The sequence below is a fragment of the Salminus brasiliensis genome, chromosome 10, assembly GCF_030463535.1.
Source record: "Salminus brasiliensis chromosome 10, fSalBra1.hap2, whole genome shotgun sequence".
NCBI classification, from domain to species: Eukaryota; Metazoa; Chordata; class Actinopteri; order Characiformes; family Bryconidae; genus Salminus; species Salminus brasiliensis.
The window spans coordinates 13,069,415-13,086,591 of NC_132887.1; the positions used below are offsets into that span (position 1 = coordinate 13,069,415).

A 17,177-nucleotide genomic window follows, 5' to 3' on the forward strand; every position below is an offset into this window, starting at 1 on the left:
TAACCAGGCAAAGAACCACTTCAAAGGTAAAAGGTTCCTAAAAGAACCACGTCTTGGGGGATTGGGACCAGAAGGTTGCTGGTTTCGTCCCCTATACCAGCAGTGTCTTTTCCTCCCTCAACATTTGTGACTGATGTATCCTTGAGCAAGGCAACTAACCCCCAATTGCTGTCCCCAGGTTTGTTCTCACTGCCCCTAGTCACTCGTGCTTGTGCTTACTGCCACTTATGGGTTAAACATCAAGGCACATTTCTGTTGTACTGCTGTGCAGTGGCTATAAAGGATGATCTTAATCTTGAAGTGCCCCTTTTAAAGAGTGTATAATTAAAAAGCAGGGTCACTTATGTAAGCAGGCATGCCACTGTTAAATCTGTTAGCTAGATAGAGCTACATTTACGATGGCAGTGGCTGGCTTTATGTGAGTACATGTGGCTGATGTTTTATTCTGACTGACCTGTTGCTCTGTTGCTGTTGCTTTTGTTTCAAGTTTAGTTCATCTATGCATCTTGTCTCTTTTTCCAAGTCAACTGGCAGACCACTCCCAGTATTCCCAATTGCCTGTCTGAACCAAGAGAGGCCCAGTAATGATTTTAGGGACCCAGTTGCTGTCCCTGTGGCCTAGGTCGTGGTGTGATTGCCCTGCCCCTCAGTAATGAAGGCGAATATTATCTGTCCATTTGCTCTGACAAATTGGACATGGCCCTGCTATAGGGCCATTACAGCATTAATAACTTTACAAAAAGTTAATATTATGTTTTTATCAGACATTGCCCCACTCTTTACTACATGGAAAAGGACTGTACATTTAAGCGTATACGCCAACATGGAAATTACAGTCTCAACCTACTGTAAACGTTTAGCTAATATTCATTTAGTTAGAACTGTAATGACACAGAACTTCTTTAAATTGTACACCAAAGCACGATTGTGAGGCCAGGCCCCCTGAGGGAACCCTTCACTTAGGGGCCCTGGGTAGTCAGTTCCACTATTCCCCCCAGCTGTGACACCCCTGGTTCCTGAATAGCCTGGAGACGATGCTTCTCATTGCACAACAGAATGGGCCTTTTCTCATCAGCGAACATCTCAGCCTGCTGCCGCTATTAAAAGCCAAATAGGAAAATAATCATTTACAAGGACTCATTCTGTCTTTTCCAGTTTGAATAGCTATCTGATGATTATTACCAATCTTGTCTTACGTTTACAGCGCGGCAGAATAATTGTGAAATTGCATCTTGTTTCTTCCTAAGTGCGTTTATTGAAAACCAATTACCATGTTAGCTATGGTCATAAATGGGCTTGCAGATGTACTAACACACACAGTGTCTCCATCCTGTTGTAATAGTAGAATGGCAATCTGATCTGCACATCTGAAATTAAATATTCCACAGTGCACATCATTACCTGGAGGGTTATGCTAATGGAAGATGTCTCTGAAAAATGAAAGGCAATTTCCTTTCTTTGCAATTCCGCTGAAATTGCTGAATTCAGCCAGACACAGATGCACCTCTGAACCCGGAGATGAAGTGCTTTAGATTGTAGACAGCCAGTGAGCTCCTGTTGTCCCCTCACCCGCCTGTGATGGTGACCCGGACACTGCCTAAAGCTGAAGCTCCTCTGCAGGTCTGTCCTGTGCCAAGTTGCCCTGGCAGCTGTGTTCTGCCCCCGGCAGGTGGGCTTTCACAGTGCAGATACACCTTTAGCCATTCTCAGTTGTTCATTATAATACTTCCTGGACATGGTGTGAGATCTTCTGGTGCAAATTAGAGAAAATTATTTACCAGTACAAACAAACAAATGTATGTATTTGATGAGTGTGTTTGTTACTCGCTTCGAGCATGGTGTTCACAGTTTACACCAGTGCCTAGTTTATTTCATCAGTCCTTCATTAAAATAAATCAGGTGAAGAACACTGGATGTTTACTGTGGTCTTTGGAGGACCTTTTCAGCGCTCACTGCCTCAGCAAAGCAACCAACATACTCACTCACTCATCCCTGGACATCGCCTGTTTGATCTGCTGCCCTCTGGGAGACGCTTCACGTCCATCACATCATGGATAAACAAACTTCTACCCAGCTTCTACCCCGGGCCATACATAAGCTGAACACTTTACAGTTTAAATGATTTTTACATGCAAATACTCTTAGCTGCTATATTTTCATACAATATCATTTTATTGATCATAAGTCGGCCGGTTGGTCTGTCTGTCTGACTGTCTGTCTGTCTATCTATCTATCTATCTATCTGTCTGACTGTCTGTCTGACTGTCTGTCTGTGGCTATCTATCTATCTATCTATCTGTCTCTCTGTCGATCGGTCGGTAGGTCATTCGGTCGGTTGGTCTATCTATCTATCTAGATATGTAACTGCTGGTGGAGCTGAACAAATCCATACAGCAACACATTCTGACTACCATCCTTTCCTGATCTGTATTAGTTATAATGTTATATAGTACTTTACAGGAAACACTGCTGAGATAGATTGTGCAGGACTGCATGTGTATTCTGTAATGCAGTTTTTAGCTTCACATCGGAGAAGAGTACTCTTCCATTTTTTATCAATGGGAGGAAAACATGTTAAATAAGATCCACTTTAAGTGTCTTGGTTCTACTAGCAGCTGCTGGATAGTGAACACAGAGGAATTTAGAGGCAGTGCAGTTATGGAGAAGCTGCCTGAAGCCATCACGTCTTGATGCAGCTCTTGGCATTCTCTCAAGCAGCTTTTCCAACAGATCCGAAGAGGTTTGTCGTACGCTGAGACCTTGTTGGGTGCTACAAATTCTTTGTTCAAGCGTATATTAAAAAGAAGTTCATGTGTAGGTGCAGTTTAAACTTATTTATATCTTGACTAGAAATGTCCATTTTAAGCATGTAAGCGTCAGACACACATTTAAACCATGTGTGTTCAAACTGTTCAGGAGACTGCAAACCAATTACAGTAGAATAAGTCAAAGATTAGCAGCGAGGCAAGAGTAAACAGAGCAAAACTGCTGACACTCACAGCTTGTATAATCTCCCATAGAAAAGCATCACCAATAAAACGGGACACTCTGGAGGAGCTGCACATAAGTCACCATGCCCAGTGCCAGAGGGGTATGAAGCCCCCCAGCATTGGGCTGTGGAGCTCTCTGGACTGATGAAGCTCTATCCAATACTTCTGGGATGAGCTGTAGAGTAGCTTTGGTATCTAGAACAAACCATGAGTATCTGACCTCACTAATGCTCATGTAGCTAAATGCAGTGAGCATTTCCCAAATGAGTGAAGACTGGTTACTGATGTAGTGAGCGAGGACAAACTCTCTACACTGACTGATCAGGTTTCCCCAGACTTCTGTTCATGTAGTGTCGGCTACAGCACATCCACCAAGGTCACAGCATCATCTCCAATGTTAATGAGAAACTCTTTAAAGTTTTATTGAAGTATCGTGAACTATAAACACAAAGCTCATTTTTGCAGCGGGAGTCAAATAAGTGGTTGCTGACTCAAATTCATTAATAGCATTTGCTATGCAGGAACAATGACTCTCATAAAAAATTAAAACACATCTCCAAATACCTTATTTATTGTCACCAGTGGCGTTTCATTGGTTGTAAACAACAGTATTAATAAGAAATGCTCTTCTTATGTTGGGTTAGAAACATTTCAGGAGGCAGAAAATGATCAATTTAAAAAAGGCAGGCAGAAATATCAGGGATGTCATGTGGACGTAAATTAAGTTTAAACAACTCCTGGTGTGCAAATCAAGGCATGGCTGTTAGGGAGGTTTAAGAAAGCATTAGTTAGAGCTGTCATCCTGGCAAACTGCTCAGGGGAATGTGACGATGGAGCCCCTGGTGAGCCTGAAACACAGCTCATTTGTTTAACAGCATCAGCAGCTAACACAGCAGACTTCAGCCCTGAATGGAGTCAGACCTGCCGGAGACCCAGTTCACTAGGTGGCAGTGCAGAGCTCCAGCACGTCGCTCACAGACTTAGAATAACTGGACGGGAACGAGGTTGCCATGTTGGAGTGAAAACCCTTATGTGATATCGAGAGATTTTCAATAAAATGTGTTTACGATCTAATATACATCTAACGGATTATTATTATTATTATTATTATTATTATTATTATTATTATTGTTGTTGTTGTTGTTGTTGTTGTTGTTGTTGTTACCAGATTTTCCACAATACTCAGCCAATCACCTCAAGACTTATATCTACATAATTAGAGGTTAAGCGTCACTGACACGTACAGAGAATTTATATTATTACATTATTAGATATTATATTATATTTAAATTAATTAATTTCGTACTAGTGATTTGATTATTAGAAAAATACATTTTACAACTGAATTATTTACAATTTAATAATTTATTCAATTTAACATGTGTAGCACTTTTTGCGTCACATTTAATTTATTTTATTGCAGTTGTTTATTGTTTATATTATTTGTTTGGTTATTCTGAAAAAAAAAAAACTACAGTAAAACCCCTCCATCTTTCAATAGCCGTGGCTGGATAGATGACCGGGTGGATGTACGAGACCGGATCTGGCAACCCGCTGAGAGGAAGCCATTTGCTCTGTCCCAGCGCTGCATTAGCGGGGCCATGTTTTAGCCAGCTCTCGTTTTTGAGAAGCGCCACAGTTAAACTTGTTGTCTAGAAGCTTGTATATTGTTGCTTTTGCAGCCGTGTTTCTTGTTTGGGGTGTGTGTGTAAAGACTAAACAGCCAAGATGCCGCGGATCATGATTAAAGGTGGCGTTTGGCGCAACACTGAGGTAAGGTTATGGACAGTAGCAATGTAGCAACGGGGCTAAGCTAACCGAGCTAACAGCTTTTAGCTGTGAACTGTTAAGTTAGCTTAGAGAGCGACATGCTTACTAGTTATCTGTCGTTCATGAGTTTACGCTGTAATTCGCTCTTTTTTTTGCTGGTTTATGGTTTTATGGGCCACGCCAGGGAGCTAGCGAGGTTATTGAGACCGGTAGTAAGCGTTAGCACTAGCTAGCTAGCTGGTTAGCTGCAGGGTTGGTGTGGGTGCAGACTGTGCATCCCTGAAGTGAGTTAGACGCTAGCTGTAGATCTCACTGTCTTACCAGTCCGCCTGAAACTGCACAGCTTGTTCTCCCCTGATCTAACCCACTTAGTTCAGTCCCAGGAGAACTCAATATTTAGTGAATGATGATCCCCGTGTGCAGAAAAAGGCCCATACTCTGCAGCCCTGCTGGATTTACAGCACAAGAGCTGAATGTTACCCTGACATGCACTGATGTAGATGGCTGAGTAACCAGCTAGCTAGTGCCAAACCAAGCCACAGCACTGACCATTAATACAATAATCGGTTCCTCAAAAGTATTGATCATTATGATTCCTTAAAATCCTTAAGGATTTGTTTTTGGACTGGGTAATGTGATCATCATTTCATGGTAATTTTTATGATGATACACCATATACTTTTCTTCTCATGAGTTTGTCATGGCTTTCTTCAGTTTTTTAAAAGCACTGTACATTTTATTACTGAGAGTGTAATGGTCCTGTTTAGTTGGATAGCAGTGAAAGTTCAATGACTATTGAAGTAACTGTGAGGGAGTATTTGGACAGCAGTTTTTAAGAATCTGCTGCTATTGAGGCATTTTGTATGCATGTCAAAATATTGTAAAAATGACTCAAATATCGTCATATTTGTGTCATATGTCTCACCTCTAATTTGTGCAGTGTCTGTTGTCGTGTTGGTGTTTCTGTTCAAACTTAACTATCTTTTTTCCTTTCCCTATCATCTTTCTGTAGGATGAGATCCTTAAAGCAGCTGTAATGAAATATGGCAAAAACCAGTGGTCCCGGATTGCCTCTTTGCTCCATAGAAAGTCGGCTAAACAGTGTAAAGCTAGATGGTAAGTCTGTCCTTGCTGAGTGTTGCCGTATGTAATTCTCCAATGCTAATCGTCTGCTGAAGCCATGTACACTGATCAGCAATAGCATTAAAACCACCCTTCTGCCACCAAAACAGCTCTGACCCATCAAGATATGAGCATCATAAGACCTCTGAAGGTGTCCTGTAATATCTGCCACAAAGACCTTAAGAGCGTCTCATGTAAATGTCAAGTCATGTAAGATGTGAGGTGGGGCCTCCACGGATCAGACTTGTTTGTCTACTGCATCCCACAGATGCTTGATCTCTTTGCAGTGTGTTAGTACATGTAGCAAGCTGTGGTGTGTGCGATGTGGGGTTTGGACACCATTCTGTCATAGCCAGCATTAACTTTATCAGTAATTTGTTCTACAGTAGCTTTAGTTTATGGAACAGGCTAGTCTTTGCTCTTTGTGAGCCTTGGGTCCTAAGCCTTGAAGCCTCAAAGTGACTCGGATTCATTTTTCTGCTTCCAACACCACAGCTTCAAGACCTTTTTGCTCACTTGCAGTCTGATATAGCCCACCTCTTGACAGCTTGACACAATAATGAATATTACTCTTTCACTTGTCAGTGGTTTAAATGTTATGGTGGCTCTGTGTATACTTAGTTAAATTGTCAGACTTTTTTAGACCATACATGATCTCATGCTTGTTTCAACCCACCAAGGTATGAGTGGCTGGATCCCAGCATTAAGAAAACAGAATGGTCTCGTGAAGAAGAGGAAAAGCTGCTGCATCTGGCCAAGCTGATGCCCACCCAGTGGAGAACAATAGCTCCCATCATTGGCAGAACAGCTGCACAGTGCTTGGAGCACTATGAATTTCTCCTGTAAGTGCTTGTTCTTATATACTGTTCCTATGTGTTATGCATGAGCATGATCAGCTATTTACATCATTACACTGTTCTGACAGAGACAAAGCTGCCCAAAGAGACAATGAAGAAGACACAACAGATGACCCTCGCAAACTCAAGCCAGGGGAGATTGACCCTAACCCTGAGACTAAGCCAGCCAGGCCAGACCCCGTGGATATGGATGAAGGTTGGCTAAATTACATAGAAGACAACTTCCCTTTAGGCTAAAAAAACAGAGCTGTGCTAAGTATTTACTTATTCAAAAAAGTGAAAATAATCAAGATGTTATTGTCCTGTTGCAGATGAGCTGGAAATGCTGTCAGAGGCCAGGGCTCGTCTTGCAAACACACAGGGCAAAAAGGCCAAGCGGAAAGCTAGGGAGAAGCAGCTTGAGGAGGCCAGGTGAGAAGTCCCATACAGAAATAAACATTTTATTACAAGAGGAGTGAGTTGTGGCCTGCTATGTTTGTTGTAAAATCATGGTACACAGAAGTTTGTGCTGAAACAGCATGGCTAGTTGCTTTTAGATGAGTCCTATACTCTCTTCTTCCCTCAGGCGTTTGGCAGCTCTGCAGAAGCGCAGAGAGTTGCGTGCTGCAGGCATCGATATTCAGAAGAAGAGAAAGAAGAAGAGAGGCGTAGACTACAATGCAGAAATTCCTTTTGAGAAGAAGCCTGCTCAGGGATTCTATGATACGTCTATGGAGCAATATGATCCACTTGAGCCCGACTTCAAAAGACTTCGCCAGCAGCATCTTGACGGAGAGCTCAGAAAGTGAGTGACTGGGTTCCAAATTTTGCCTCTAACTCTGGCATAGTATTGAATCCCTGCCAGTTGAATTGGGCATACATAGAGCTGGTCTTGTTTTGTTAGCCCTTTTGTTGAACATTATTGTCGTTTCATGGCTTCTAACAGCGAAAAGGAGGAAAGGGAACGTAAAAAGGACAGACAGAAGATCAAGAAGAAGAAAGAGTCGGATCTCCCTTCTGCCATTTTGCAGACCAGTGGAGTGTCTGAGTTCACTAAGAAGAGGAGTAAGCTGGTCTTGCCTGCACCACAGGTAAGATGTCATCCTGCTGTGACAGGTGGTACATTAGTAGAAGTGCTGTAATTTATATCTTCATTGGTGCATGCCTTTCATCATAAATCTCTTGATTCATTAAACTCTAGGGTTGTTATTCAGTTTAGTTTTATTAGCACAGGAATCATTATTAATTATTTGATAACTGGTCCGCACATTTTTTTCCCTTGAGGTTCTGTTTTAGGGTTTGTTGCTAATTGTGGCATTAATGTAGTAAAGAACTAGATCTAGATCTTGTGAAGTGTAAACCTACACAGGGGTGGTTAAAGGGTTAAATCTTTTTCAGATCTCTGATGCTGAATTGGAAGAAGTGGTCAAACTTGGCCAGGCCAGTGAGATTGCTCGGCAGACTGCTGAAGAGTCAGGAATTACAAATTCAGCCTCCAGCGCACTGCTCTCTGAGTACAATGTTACCAATAATGCTATGGCCCTCCGTACACCACAAACTCCTGCAGCACAGGACAAGATTCTGCAGGTATGTTTGGGAATTGTTTACTTTTACTTAAAACAGTGCAATGTAGCTTCTTAGATATGCTGTAATATCATGCATAATGCTTTAATTGTCCATTTCCTATGCCAGGAAGCTCAGAATCTGATGGCACTCACAAATGTGGACACGCCTCTAAAGGGTGGTTTGAACACGCCTCTACATGAGAGTGACTTTTCTGGTGTCACACCACAGAGGCAGGTGGTCCAGACCCCAAATACTGTACTCTCAACACCATTCAGGTAGTATCTCAGTTAAATCATACTCTGAATGAAAATGGTAGTATACTCTTAGCTGTAAGCTTCAAAGCACAAATACCGAACCTGCATCACGTTTTATTTGTCAGAACCCCAAGTCATGGTGCCGAGGGTCTGACGCCTCATAGCGGTATGACTCCAAAGCCTTCAATGGGAGTGACCCCTGGTAGGACACCACTGCGTGACAAACTTAACATCAACTCTGAAGATGGTGTGGTGGACTATGCAGATCCAGCATATGCCAAACATCTGGTGTGTGACAAAACATGTGCATGAATGCACAAATCTCTTTAATTCTCATAGTTGCTGTTTCACACTGCACAGTGCTCATGTATACTTTGTGTCTTTCCAGCAACGGGAGTCTCGCGAGCAGCTAAAGTTGGGACTGATGTCTCTGCCGCTGCCCAAGAATGACTTTGAGATTGTGCTGCCTGAAAACGCTGAAAGGGAGCTAGAAGAACCGGAGGTGGACGAGAGCTTTGTGGAGGATGCAGCTGACATTGAACTACGTAAACAAGTCAGTGGCTCTTCATTTATTAAAAAAAAAAAAAAAAAGTTTCCCAGTTGCATTTTTTATTAATCAGGTGTGAAAGCACAGTGTTGTTCACAGGAGATCTATGCTGATTTTAGAAATATGCAAGTATCCTGTTTTTGCTCACAAATGCAGGCTGGTGCATGCCAGTGATAATTGTTTCTCATCCTCCCGGGCTTTAACAATGCCTTTGCTGAGTATTATCTGTGCCAACTTCTCAGATTCAGAGCATGGTTTTCATCAAGTTAAATGAGTGATTATTCTCACAGCACAAAGGATTTAATGAATGCAGTGTTGGTGACAGTGATAGTCAGTGGAGGGCTTTAGATAAAGACTATTTGGGAGACCTTGTTAGTCTGTCAGTAACAATTTTATATATATATTTCTTGCCTTTTTGTATAATGCTGTTCCAAACAGTATCCAATCCTTAAAATCCTGATCGCAAATTTTTGTATTTTAATTTTTTTTTCCTTTAAACTTTCAGCATTCAGCTCTGACGTTGCTGGCAGAAATGTGCAGATTCTCACACACAGCTTGTCTGGTTCCTATAGTAATGGCAATAGAATATGAAACATGAGCCTATTGGCACTAGGAGGGTAAAAAGCCCCTCAGCGTTGAGCAGTGGTATGGTGTTGGAGTTGGGCATGAGGCGGGGTGGTGATCAGCCAACATCCTGACTTCACTAACACTCTTGTTGCTGAATGCAATCAAATCCTTGCCGCAATGCACCAAAGTCTAGTAGAAAACTTTACCTGGACAGTAGAGTTACTCAATCAAATATTAAAAGCCTTGATTCAAACAATGAATGAGCAGTTTTCCAATACTTTTGTTTGTACAGTGAATGCAGCCATATCCCTGTAGGCTAGCAGCATATGCAGCCCTGAAAACTGCTCAGTAGTATTTGGCTATTTAGCTGTTGAGCTGCACAGTCAAGATGTTTTCTTCAGCCAGCAGCATTATATTGTGTAGCTGAAAAGCTCACAAACATTTTTTTAATGCATTTCCAAAATGTCCAAAATGTTTTTGGATAATGCAGGACTCTGCCTGTCTGTATATTCCTGTTTTCAGTTACACAATGTAAAAAGGGTGTACAGATGTCAAGTCATGTAATGTGACGTAGTCAATGAATTTATTGGTTCTGTCAATTATTTGATAAAGAAGAGGGTTTTTGGAGGTAGATTCTGACACCATGAATTGAATGAACTTGGCTTATGAAATACCGTTTGCCTCCAGTTGCATTTAAAATGATAGTTAAACAAGGTTGCTGTCACAGCTTTAGGTACAAGCCTCAAAGTCTTTGCTGAGCCTAGGCTCGCCTTGGCAAACATACGATTACATAGCAGCAGAATTTGATCTTGTTGTAAAGACAGAGTAATGTAATTTGAAGATTACCAAACTCCTTTTGGTGAAGAATTGCTTCATAGGCTCTGCATTCTGTTCTTCTGTGGAGCTAAGTAGGGCTTTGTTAATTGATATGGATGTGGTGTTATTGCAGGCAGTCAGAGATGCTGAGCGGGAGAAGGAGCTGAGGCAGAGACACACAGCAGTGCAGAGGGACTTGCCCAGGCCTTCAGAGGTGAGCTCTTTCTCCTGGGATTCAATAAAATATACTTCAGATCACAATGTTTCTAGGGCTTGAATATAAACCTTAGGCACATAAATTGAGCTATAGATAGCCTCACTATTGCTAATTCTTCATAACCCTTCAAATAGTATTCTACATTCCTACATTGTGTATTTAACTTTTTAGTTTACTTTTTGTAAGAGCTGCTGATGACTCAGAAGGTCCCTCTTGTGTGCTATAATGATGCGCCTGTCTTTGTCATCAGGTGAACGAAACTATTCTGAGGCCTCAGAATGTGGAGCCTCCTCTAACAGACCTGCAGCAAGCAGAGGAGCTCATTAAGAAGGAAATGATCACTATGGTCCACTATGACAGTATGCATCATCCTTACACAGAGGCCCTGGCCAAGAAGGGCAAGGGAGTGGGCTCCAGCTCCAATAATGCTGAGCACATTGCCTACTTGGACAAAACGCCCTACGAAAAAGTTGGCGAGGAAGACCTTAAAAAGGTTGGCATTTTCTGATCTCATTGTTCTTTTATGGTCAGTAAAACATATCATGTCTATCATTCAGTCTGTTGCACAGTTCAACAGGTTGAACAGAATCACAGCTCTCTTTTCTCCCTCATGTAGTACATTATGGATTATGTATCTACTGATGAAGTATGTGTGGTGAAAAATAAGGTGTGAATTATTAACTTTTCTTGTGAACACCAGGCCAAGGAGTTGCTGAGGCTGGAAATGGAGGTGGTGAAGCACGGGATGGGCCATGGTGACCTTTCCATTGATGCCTATAACCAGGTTTGGGAGGAGTGCTACAGCCAGGTGCTGTACCTGCCTGGTCAGAACCGCTACACTAGAGCCAACTTGGCCAGCAAGAAGGACAGAATCGAGTCCCTGGAGAAGAAACTGGAGGTAAAGAAGCAGAACTGCATTTCTTTTTTATTGATCTATTTGTAGTTCCAAAATAATCCAGAAGGAGGCGCTGGCTACTTAATGTTGACATTCGATCTGGTGGTTGGATGGCAGTATATGCTTAGTTGTAAGGGTCTGACTGTAAAAAATGTCAAAAAAAAAAAAACACTTTCACCTCACTGTATTTCAGTGGAGAGCGCTTTATCATGGCAGTTGAATCGCTTTGAACTAAAGTGATCCCATATTATAAATGTGCAACAGAACATTTAACGCATTTCATGAGAACAGTTAATGTATTAAGCCAATTATTAGCTCGTTTAAAATGTACTTGGTGCTTTAAGCTTCATACCTCATTGCCCAGAGGGCCAAGAGAAACACAGATTAGTCCTTCAAATCGATTTTGATGAGTTTGAAGAAAAATTAGCAATGACAATTCAGAGCCAACCCTTATTTTAATACAGACAGAAATTATTGGCACTAAAAGCTGTTCAGTTGGCCTGGGTCTTGAGGCGGACATATGTGCGAAGTTTCAGTTAATCAAGGCAGCCCCCGTCTCACAAAGGGTGCATTTGTTTCATATTTCTTGGCCGGGAACATGGGGCGGAAACTTGGAGCCCATTCACACAGTCGAACGCAGCGAAGGGAGAAGGGGGAAGGGGTGTTCCTGGAGGGGTGCAGTGAGCCCAGCGCTGCCGCACGCCTCTCATTCATAGAATCAACAGGATTTATGCTAGTGGCAGCTGCATACCACATTTATTAACAGGCCTCAGAAGCCACTTGCAGCAGTTCAGTTCAGGGGTGTCATCTGTGGAAGGTCCATAAACAGCTGCACACCCTCAGACTTCTGCTCAACCACACAGTAAACAAACCCAGGGGGTCAGGAGCTTTAAACACCCTGAGCTCTGCACCAGTGGGGATAACGAGGCCCTGCGGCCCAGGTTCAGTCAAAGACCCTCGATGTGTTTTCACAGGAATCCACCAACTATTATTGCCTTTTTAAAAATCTAAGGAGGACATATTAGGAGAAGAGTAAAATACAGGGGAAAAGAAGGGGGTTGACGGGTATAGATCTGTATATGATCAGTTGATTTGGTGATTTACCTTTTAGATGTTTGTGATTTTAAGCACCAATTTGTATTAAAAGTGTAGAAATGCGTCTTGGTTAGAATTATTCTGATGGATAGCTTAGCATAGAGATCTGCATTTTGGGTTAACGTGAGCTGCAAGATCAACTGCTTGTGTCTCAGTTCACTGCGCAAAAAAAATTTGAAAGTTATAAGATACATAATTAATTTATATTAAAGTACCCTTTTTTAAGCCTTAAAATACCTGCTCAGTTAAAGTAATACTGACATACTGTTTACTGTCGCACAAATTGGAAACTTTAGAACATTTGTCAAGAACTCTTGGCACAACATAAAAAAACTACTACAGAATTCACATCATGTCAAAAACTGTAAAACGGAAAAAATAAAGATGCATGGTGTTTGTGTGACCGGGACGATGTGGTGGATAACCATGTATTTGACCTTGCCCATCCCTACTATAGATGTTGTAGGATAGTGGATCTCAAACTGTGGTATGCGTACCCACGGCAGGGTGCTAAATGGGGATCAGAAATCATTTCATTTCCTTGTATTAGCCAGCCATGAGTACAAAAATACTTCCCTGATGATGGAGTATGATAATGATGGTGTCCTATTTCTGACATAAAGCTACGCATTTATCAGGTTGTGCTCACTTTAAAAAAACCCTACTGTGTTGGAGAAGGTTCAGTCTGGTCCTTTCTGTGCATCACACGCTCTGGTGAAATGGCACAGAGTAAAGTTCATGTGTTCATTCACTTGCCTTTTTGGGAATGTAGTGATGACCCTTTACTAATTGTTGATAGGGCATGTTTACCGCTCCTGAGTTTGGTTATGAAATAAGTCTCACTTCCACAGACCGTTTGATCAGCAGTAGTAGTGAGCTATGATTTGGCGAGCTGCTGTGATTTGCACTTGTGTGCTTGCAGAGCTGTTTAACGGCAAAAAGATGATGTTACTGGACTGTGTGTGATCTGTGGCAGCGTTGTTGAATGTTATTTACTGTTCATTTGACAGCCACAGAGACTCTTCCCTCTTATTGACCACAGCCTGTGCTGTCAGTAATCATAAGGCAGTACATTATGTTTTCAGTTGGAATGCGTTAACCAGTAGACTACTACTAAAGCACTCCATTATATGCATTGATCCAGATTAACAGGGGGCACATGACCATGGAGGCTAAACGTGCAGCTAAGATGGAAAAGAAGATGAAGATCCTGCTGGGCGGGTACCAGTCTCGCGCAATGGGGCTGATGAAACAACTCAGTGACCTATGGGACCAGGTGGAGCAGGCCCATGTGGAGCTCCACACCTTTCAGGAGCTGAAGAAGCAGGAGGACATGGCCATCCCACGTAGACAAGAGGTGATGCCCTCACTTGTTTTAGCCAATTAACCACTAGAATTGAACTACTGCCAGTTACAATATACTAATGCAATAAAAAGGGTGTCGGACTTGAATCATAGTTTACTGTGGTATATGAACAGATGCTCACTATATATTTAGCTTCATGAGCATATAAGTTCTCCTACTGATTTTGCTTTTTCTGTTTTCTTTTTTTTTTTTAAATCAGGCCCTGAGAGAGGATGTGCAAAGGCAACAGGAACGAGAGAAAGAGCTTCAGCAAAGGTTTGCTGACCTTCTTCTTGAAAAAGAAACGAATTCAGAGAAATTCTGAATGTGGCTTTTGGAAAGTATGTGGAACTCTCAACACCTTGGCTGTATCTACACTGGTTGTAATATAAATAAAGCCCATCTCTGGAGTTATTTTTTTCCAGCTTGTACAACAGCATGAATGTCCGTGTGTACCATCTTAACGTCCTTCAGCAAACAGTGATTTGGTCGCTACATCTCAAAGCCTGTGAGTGTGGAGTTCAAGTTCAGGCACTTTACACTTCAGATCCCATGGACCAGTCACTCACATGGAGTCCACACTTTGTTTTTAAAATCAGCCATATATATATTTTTTTTCCCATTTTTGTAAAATCAACACAGTTCATTTTGTAAATAATGTCTCTCTGGCAGTATGTTCTGTTTTGTTTCCAGAATCGGGCCATTTTGAAGATTGCACACAAGAGTCTTGTACCTTTTCATTTGGTATGTCCGTGTCGAGGGGAACTGTGTGTCCTAGATGGATGTGTACTTATTTACACAGTAACCCTTCAGCTTTAAGATCGCTCAGTGTTGCTGTTTTCATTAAAACAATGAAATAAACAAGTTTTACAAATTATCTGTGGTGATTCTGACCTCTTAAAGCAAGCAGCATGATTTAATGGTGTCTAGTGATGTGCAGTAGCATCTGTATCATTTAGGTGTTTTGATGGCCTGTGTCACAGGTTGTCAAATCTGGACATTTGAATATATAGTTTCCAGTTCTGGATTTTGTAGTCACAAGACATTTAGGGAGCAGCTCATGCAGTTGATTGACCATGTAGTGTCACACCTACCAAGGTTCACAAAGTCCAGATTTGAAGACATCTGGTGAAATAATTTGCCATGTCCAGAAAACTGTTCAGTAACTCTCACCACTTTACAAATCTTCCATTGACGTCTGTAAGCTTTTACGTATAGCAGCAATAAACTGACCCATTTTGCTGGCTCCACACCACTGTTTCCTATTGAACTGTTTTATCTTTAAGGCTGAATGTTGAGATAGAGCTGTGTGAACTGTACAATCACTGGTGGAGATATCGGAACTAAAGACTGACTTCCATGGCTTTAACGGTAATCTCAAGCCCATAAAGGATCAAACTAACTACTTTAATTTCTCCAAAATGAATATTGCTGCTCAAGCGCTTTCGTCCTGCAAGCAGTGCTTCCAATTTTATATTATGGAGATACTCAGCCTGAGGCCATGGTAATTAGGTTTGGCAAGATGAGGACAACTGGCTTAAAACTATTAGAAATTGCCACTTTATTCTCAAATGTAGTCACACTATGTCAGTCTCCCATTACTGGAGAAGGAATCGCGCCTCTGGCCTCTGAGCATATTGGAAAGAGCGGATGTGGTTTTGAAAGCTGTTATTCTGGGGCTTTCAATGCTCTTCAATGTTCTCTTTGCAAGACTGATGCAAGATCATTCAAAGCCCTTTCATTATTTAGCTGGAGTGATGAATAAAATGTGACTGGGTGGGTGGCGTCACTTGTCTGTCTGCAGTGGAGGAGGAAGACATAATTTGTAAATCCACTAATGCAGGTCTGATTAAACTTGTAATAATTGCTCATGGGCCATAAAGATGTCTCCTGCTGTAAGGGGCTCTAGTAAACCTAAGTTCTTGCTGGGGGGGGGGGGCAAAACAGCCCAGCCAACTTGAGCTGAGTAAACTGGATGACCGATTTAGCTTTGACCAGCATAGGGTATGTTTTGCTTTGGTCTGATGGTTTTAACTGATCCACCAGTGTTGACCAGCATTAACAAACTGGTCATGAAGCTAGTGTCACTAGCTAGCAGATAGACCAGCTAGTCCATCAAACTCAAATGAGAACTGCATCTGCTATGCCGGTAAAGATCTGTTCTGGTTAGTTTAACCACGCTGCTGAAGAATCCAGCTCCAGCTGGTTTTAAGCTGGTCTCTGATGGTCAAGGTGGTTGAAAAGCTGGTCATCCTGGCAAAAAACATACCCTATACTGATTGCTGGTTAACTAGCTCTTGACCAGCTAGTATATCTTGCATTTGATTTTGGTCATGCTAGTCAACCAGCGTGGTCTTGCTGGTCATACTGATCGACCAGCTTGGTCATGCTGGTTATCTTGGTCGACCAGCTTGGTCCATTCTGTTCAGTTTGCTTACCAGCATGGGGTGTGTTTTCACCTGTGTGACCAGTTTTTCAACCACATTGACCATCTGAAACCAGTTACCAGCAAATGCTTATGCTTATCATGCTAAACAAACATATTTTCTATAAATATTATGGTTCAATGTAGTAATGTGTTTCTATACCAGTGATTTAAAAACAGTTATCAGGAGGGCATTATTCCAGCACTTCCCCATTTCAGCGTCAATGTGATTGATGTGCAGAATTGTGTCAGATTTACAGAAATCACAGTGGAGCTTTACTGCATCTGAATATGGTTTCAGGAAAGTGTTGAAAGGCTTCTTTCACTGGAGACAAAACAATGGGCCTTCAGTTTGGATTTTCATCAGTCTAGGAAGGATTGATGAGGTATGTAAGGTTTGCATCACTATGGAATTCTCTTGGCCTTTTATACAGTCCCTTCGGAAATCATTAAATAGCTGATTTGGGGAGTTGTGTGATTAGCACCAGGTTTCATTGGAAGTAGCACAATGCTATCAGCTTTCACTGGGCTACCAACACGTTCTCTGAATATCAGAGCTTTGGATCTTGGTTTAATACAACAGTTGTTGTGCAACACAGTGGCTGGGGACTGTTGTGCAAATACTGTGCAATATTAGTTTTGGCAACTAAGTGGGACTGTAGTTGTTAAGTAGATCTGGTGTTAGCATGAGGGGGCAATGTTTGGTTGGGTTATACTAAAGTTTATAAGCAT

At 41.8% G+C, this 17,177-nt stretch overlaps 1 protein-coding gene across 1 annotated transcript; it reads left to right on the top strand.

Moving 5' to 3' along the window:
* The first annotated feature begins 4,557 nt into the window (after positions 1-4,557).
* Positions 4,558-14,897, top strand: cdc5l (CDC5 cell division cycle 5-like (S. pombe)). Its single transcript, XM_072689267.1, has 16 exons — positions 4,558-4,763; positions 5,773-5,876; positions 6,563-6,724; positions 6,808-6,935; positions 7,051-7,150; positions 7,305-7,523; positions 7,665-7,809; positions 8,117-8,305; positions 8,411-8,559; positions 8,664-8,826; positions 8,927-9,091; positions 10,602-10,682; positions 10,936-11,178; positions 11,386-11,583; positions 13,820-14,032; positions 14,241-14,897. The coding sequence occupies exons 1-16, from the start codon at positions 4,719-4,721 to the stop codon at positions 14,343-14,345; spliced, it is 2,409 nt and encodes an 802-aa protein (XP_072545368.1). The 5' UTR covers positions 4,558-4,718; the 3' UTR covers positions 14,346-14,897.
* The last annotated feature ends 2,280 nt before the right edge of the window (positions 14,898-17,177 follow it).

Coding starts and splice junctions, on each gene's coding strand:
- cdc5l (XM_072689267.1), top strand. CDS start 4,719: ATGCCGCGGATCATGATTAAAGGTGGCGTTTGGCGCAACACTGAG. Junction 6,725..6,807: donor GAGCACTATGAATTTCTCCT/GTAAGTGCTTGT, acceptor CTGTTCTGACAG/AGACAAAGCTGCCCAAAGAG. Junction 14,033..14,240: donor CCATCCCACGTAGACAAGAG/GTGATGCCCTCA, acceptor TTTTTAAATCAG/GCCCTGAGAGAGGATGTGCA.